At 53.4% G+C, this 6,171-nt stretch overlaps 1 protein-coding gene across 1 annotated transcript; it reads right to left on the reverse strand.

The window, feature by feature from the left end:
- Window positions 1-829: 829 nt before the first annotated feature.
- Window positions 830-2,513, reverse strand: MAFB (MAF bZIP transcription factor B). Its single transcript, XM_008506287.2, has one exon. The coding sequence runs from the start codon at window positions 1,805-1,807 to the stop codon at window positions 875-877; it is 933 nt and encodes a 310-aa protein (XP_008504509.2). The 5' UTR covers window positions 1,808-2,513; the 3' UTR covers window positions 830-874.
- Between the last annotated feature and the right edge of the window lie 3,658 nt (window positions 2,514-6,171).

The raw sequence follows: 6,171 nt of genomic DNA on the forward strand, positions 1-6,171 counted from the left end.
AACCATAAAAGAAAATAAGAGAGCAAAACCAACGAACAAAACTGCACAAGCAGTAAAAAGTTTGATAACTTGTGATGCTTTTCTTATCAATGAAACAAAACAACAACAGAAATCTATGATCAATGATCAACATGCTATAGTTAAACAAGAAAATGGTACAAAATAGAAATTATTACCATACATGTCCAGCATGCAGGATTAATATTTTTAATGCAGATTTTCGTATTTTTCTATATAATCAAGCAGGCAATAAAACTGATGAGTTTTTCTTTCTTTCTTTCCTTCTTTCATTCTTTCTTTCCTTTCTTAGAGTGAATGTCCCATCTGAGTCTTGTAACTTATTTCTCAAAGCAGGCAATATATGAAGAGTTTGCATATATTGTCCTTTTTATTTATTCTCTTTTTCCAAGCAGGTAAATTGTGCATGAGATGGTGCTGTATATGTCCTCTCTCTTTCCAAGCAGGCAGTATGTTATAGATGGCTTGTTCATTGTCCTTTTATTATTATTATTCTCTTTAAGTCCATCTCGTTCTGCAAGCAAGCGATCTATAAAACGCTTCACTTGTCCTTTTCTCTTTTGCCTCTGCCTCTGTTCCTCTCTCTAACTCGCCAACGAAAGTCAAAAAGTTGCACTTTACCTCTCCCGTCCCCACCCCCAGCCTACTTTTCCCACAGCTACTCTAGAAGACTGGATGCTGCAAAAAAAATCAAGTCTATTTTTCTCTCCTTCTTTCTCTCTAGTCAAGCAGACAGATGGATGGAGATGTCAGAGGAGGATGGGAGCGGGGAAGGGGGGAGAAGGTGACAGGGGTCAGGTTTGGGGGGTGGGGTTTTTTTTTGTTTGTTTGTTTTTTAATTATTTTTGTTAAGCACTCACATGAAGAACTCAGGGGAAGATGGGTTGTCACTGGTGGAGCCGGCCTCTCTGAAGCCATTGCTGGCAAGTTTCTCACACTTGAGCTTGTAGGCGTCTCTCTCTCTGGCCAGCCGGGTCACTTCTTGCTTGAGCTGTTCCACCTGCTGAATGAGCTGGGTCTTTTCATTCTCCAGGTGGTGTTTCTGCTGGACACGTTTATACCTGCAGGACTGGGCATAGCCCCTGTTCTTCAAGGTCCTCCTCTTCTGCTTGAGGCGGATCACCTCGTCTTTGGTGAAGCCTCGGAGATGCCTGTTGAGCTCCCTCACGGACATGGAGACCAGCTGGTCATCCGAGAACCGGTCCTCCACACTGCTGGAGGGGGGATGCTGCTGATGCGAGTTCTGGAGCTGCTGGGAGGAGCTGGAGGAGGTGGAAGGGGTGGGAGAGGCCTGGTGGTGATGATGGTGGTGGTGGTGAGGGTGCCCGCTGCCGGCCAGGTCTTCGTGAGTGACTGCGGGATACTGGTGGTGGTGTTGGTGATGGTGGTGATGATGGTGGTGGTGGGCCCGGAAGCTCTCAAAACCTTGCAGCTGCTGAACCTGGTGGGACCCTATGAGGGCTTCGACAGCGTCCTCTGGGGTGAGGTTCAGCGCTTCGGGGTTCATCTGCTGGTAGCTGTTGGCCATCCAGTACAGGTCCTCCAAGTGGGTCTTTTGCTCGGTGGGGCTGAAGCTGGGCGAGGAGGGCACGGAGCTGCAGGGAGTGCTGATAGGGGTGGAGGAGACGGAGCCGGCAGGCTGCAGGCGGGTGCAGTGCCTGCCCGAGCGGTCGTTCCTGCCCAGGGGCTCCTTCTTCACGTCGAACTTCATCAGGTCGAAGTCGTTGACGTACTCCATGGCCAGGGGGCTAGTGGGCAGCTCGGCTCCGATACTGAGCTCTCCGGCCATCGCTGTCTTGCGGGCACCTCTCCCGGCGGAGGGGGCTGGAGACCTCACTCCAGCGCGCAGCCTGGCAGAGGGCTGACCGCGCTCCCTTATACCAAATCAACTTTGCCTTTGCTTTCTCGCTTCCTTTCCTCTGCTTCCCCTCCACCGCCGCCTCCTCCTTCTCCCGGCTTCTGGGGCTTCTTCAGCCTCGAGTAACAAAGCCAAGGACGAGCCGGCACCCGGGGCCGCCTGGATGTTCTCTGTCTTTTTGTATCAGCGTTCGCACCGCACCGCAGGCTGCTGCAGCTCCTGGCCCTGAGACACCCGGTTGGAAGGAGAAAGGAGCAGCAGCAGAAAGGTCAAAAAGCAAAACAAAACAAAAGATGCTGCCTTCGGGTCTGTGCAGGAAGAAGAAGAGCGGTGCAAAACGTCTAGCCCCTGCCCCCGTCTGGGTTTTTGTAAGTCCGGAGCCTTCTCCCCGCGGTAGCACCGGAGTCTGCCGCAACTTTCCAGTCCGAGCAGGCGGCCGCGGAGCGCACTGGCTATTTGGCGGCGGTGCCTGGGCTTTGCACGGGAGTTTTCTCTGGCTCTGGCAGCGCAGGGGAAGGGGAGGGAAGAGGGGGAGGAAGGAGGGGAAAAAGGAGGAAAAAAAAAAAAAAGGAGGAGAAGGGGGACGAGAAAAACCCAGGTCTCCGCTGTAGCTGCCGCCTCCAGCGCTCGTCGTGCAGCTGTGATTCGCAGCGCAGCCCCCCTTGGCTTCTTATACGGCCGTGCCCGCCGAGAGCGCGGCGGGGGCCGGGGCCGGCGGCGGCAGCGCCAATGGCAGCGCGGCGGCGGGGCCGGGCCGGGCCGGGGGGGCGGTGGGGCTGGGCCGGGCCGGGGCGGCGGGGCCGAGGGGACAGGGCTGGGCCGGGTCGGGCGGCGGGGGCGGGCCGCGCCGTGACAGCTCCCAGCGCCAGCTGAGCGGCCGCCGCTCCCAACCCCGCTCCTCCGGGCGCTCCCCCTTTCTCCCCCCCTCCCGCACCATCGCCTCTGCTTTTATTTATTTATTTGTCTGTTGCGGTTTTTCTTTTAATTATAATTATTTATTTATATCCTTCCCCCCCCCCCCTTTTTTTTTTTTCTCCTCCTGCAATCCACAAAGGAGAAGGGTTCGGGGACATCCTGCTCGTCCCTTTGTTCTAAATATAACAAAGTCCCTTTTTGCCCGCAGCAGTCCCGTAGCAAATTTCAAGGCACTCAGTTTCCCCACATCCCACGCACACGCATCTCCCTTTCCAACTTTATGTGACCGTCCCCCATGCGAAGGTATCGCAGAAAAAGAACCGGCCGGGAAAGCGTAGCGGGTCCGGCCGGGGGGCGAGCGCCGGGGCTTCAGGGTGGTACCGAAATGGATGCTCCGGGACCGGGAGTGAGGGAAGCACCGGTTCGGCAAGCCTGTCGGCTCTCCTTATACAACCAGGGAAATCCTCCCGGTTACAGGAAGCAAATATCTCCCTAAAGTAAAGCAAAGGCATTGACACAGACAATTGCAAATATTGGGGAGAGAAGGGAGAAAATATAATTACATTTCAGTTCTGAGGGGACCGTGTTTGCTTTCCTCTGCTGTTCCCTGAGTGAGTGACTGCATGCAAAGGAGTACTCGGCTTGTAAGTTTTTTTAGGTTCTTTCTTTCTTTCTTTTTTTTTTTTTTTTTTTTTTTGGTCTAGTAACAGGATTTTTTTTTAACATTTTGTAACCATTAAGGGAGATTAAGGCTTCTTTTTACACTGTTTTTACGCTCAAACAGACAGAAATTGCGACTCCAAGTGTCCGTTCGGAGAATAACAGCTACTTTTCACGGGGAAAAAACACCCGGGAAAAAGCGGACGGGCTGGCGAGAGCGGAGCCGAGCGGAGCCACACGAGAACGGGAACGGAGCAGGACTGGAGCGGGACCGGGGATGCTGTGGTCCCGACCCGGCCGAGCTGCTCCGGAGCTGCGCCTCAGCCCCCTCCCGTACCTGAGCATCTCCCGTATCCCACCCCAAATTATTTTAGCCACAAGGAAAACAAAAAGTTCAAGATCAGTTTGCTTTTTAGAAACTAATTAGGAAGGAACTGACTTTCGGGAGCTGGGACAAAGCTGCGAAAGTCCCCAAGGGGAGACACCCCCCTCCCAACGTCGGTCCCTCTCTGCCAGACTCCTGCACCCGACCAGGGGAGATCCCCGCAGCCCGGCCCCGCTTCTCCTCTGCGGCTTCACATCCCCGCGGAACCGCCGCGGCAGCGCAGGGAACCGAGGAGTCGAAAGCGGCGCAAAGTCTCCTCCCACACCTGCAAAAAAGCAAAATTCCGGGGCTCCCTCCTGCAGAAGGCTGGAGGTGGGAACTAGGGAGAGAGAACTGGATTAAAACCCCCTACTCAATAGCGGCTCTTCGGGGCTTAATGTAGTGCGGCAATGCCTCCTTGGAGTTTTTTTCCCCACGACATTTGGAGGGGACATAACTCCCAGGTCGTGCCTGCCGCAGCTCAGCTCCGGTGGTCCCCTCACCTGGTGGGGATGAGCGTGTCTCTCCGCACCCCGGTACCGGCTGAAGCGGGGTTCCCTTTCTCCAAACGTGTGTGTGAGAGGACACGAGTGGAAATCTCCCTCTCCGTCCCCCGCGGGCAACGCAGTCCCGGCGGTGCTGTGGGTAGGGGTGGGGGAGTCTGAGCTCCACACGGGCTCCCCATCAGTGACAAATTTGGAAAATCGCTGTCTTTTCTCTGGTAAAGACCAGCCCCGAGGCACAGAGAAGCGGAGAGATCCGCGGAGCGCGGTGCCCCTCCGCGGAGAGGCCGGAGTCGGGGGCAGTGGGGACCCGTCCGCCTCGGCAGGGCAGATCGGGGCAGGAGCTCGGGGGTCCACGACTGACAGCCTCTGCTTTCCGGGGGGCTTGGGGAGAGCCGAGAGCCTCCCGTCCTGGCTTTTTTATTGATGAGGTCCTGGAGGCTGCTTGGGAAAAATTTTATTTTAATTCTGGTTTTATTTTAATCATTATCGTTGCCAGTGAGGGAAAGGGGACCCTGGCGAGAGCTTGGGAAACGCAGCCCTGCAAGATGTGCCATTAGATGGATAATACTTTTTTCCTCTCATAATTACTGAGGTATATTCACAAGGTGGAGCTACTGAAAGGCGGAGGAAGGATTGATCTGATTATCTCTGTGTCCATATACACTCTATCCATTTTCTTAATCTTTTAAATTGTGAATTACAGAACGGATTTGCGTGTCCATCCTCACCGTCATAAAATTTCAGGGTACTTCTAGGGTCCGTTTCTTTTCTCTTCCATCCCTCGCTCCCGTCTACAAAATACATCCCACAAAACTTGCGGCGTTACGCGTCTGGTTAAAGTTAGAACAGCTTTGTGCTCCCAATATCCAATCAAAGGCAAATTTTGTTTGGTTTAGAGCTTTTAAATTCAGCCACCAAAGGTTATTCTCCCTGGGATTTAGATGTTAGGGGGGATGCTCCTCTGTCCGATCTAATTATATATATATATATAATTTTTTTTAATAATAATTGGGAAAAAAATAATGTTGCTGAGGCAGAAGAAGAGGATTCCTGAGCTGAGCAGCCCGGTGAGGCAACCCACAAGAGTTTCCGCTCCGCGGGGACAAGCGGCCGAGACGCGGGGTCGGGCGGCCGCGGAGCTGTACGCAGGGGGAGCTCCGCGCATCCCGGCCCTACGCAGCCGCCCGCATTCTAAAAGCCTCCGCGGGGCAAAGCAGCGGTCCCGGAGGCTGCCGGCTTCTGCCGAGAGGTTTTACTATGCCCTCCGCGCCCGCGGAAGGAAAGTACCTCTGTTGAGGCTCTCCTCCTGACAGGCACCCGCCTTCCCGGCATCGCAGCGCCGGGGCAAAGCTCGCCTTCCCCCAAAGTATTCTGAACAATTTTTGTTTAATTGCGACCTGCACCCTACCCTCGCAAGCTGTTAATAGAGCGTCTTTAATTTTTTTTCCCCCTTCTATATTTTAAGTTCCGCTTTGTGGGGGTTTTCTGTTGTTCTTTTTTTTGGGGGGGGAGTTTTTTTGAAGGCTAGTTTCGAGTACAGAATTACTTCTTCCCTCTCTCCTTCGTCTTCTCCCTCCCTTTCGCAAACTCCCGGCCAAAATCATAGTTCAAAGAAAACTATAGTGTCATTTCGGATCCATCTTGAGTGTCTGCCCGGGGCAGGGCAGTGGGGGTCCGTGAGCCACTGAAGTCTGAAAACTCGCCCTTAAAATTGCAGCATATAGATACCTATACATGTTTGGGTTGGGCTTCTGCCTGAATAGAGGTGGCATTTCGGAAAAGAATCGTATTATGGTGGCATCCCAATCCCCAGTTCTTAGAAACAGAAGGTTTAGTTAACTGATAAAAAA

The sequence above is a fragment of the Calypte anna genome, chromosome 20 (assembly GCF_003957555.1).
Source record: "Calypte anna isolate BGI_N300 chromosome 20, bCalAnn1_v1.p, whole genome shotgun sequence".
Lineage (NCBI taxonomy): Eukaryota > Metazoa > Chordata > Aves > Apodiformes > Trochilidae > Calypte > Calypte anna.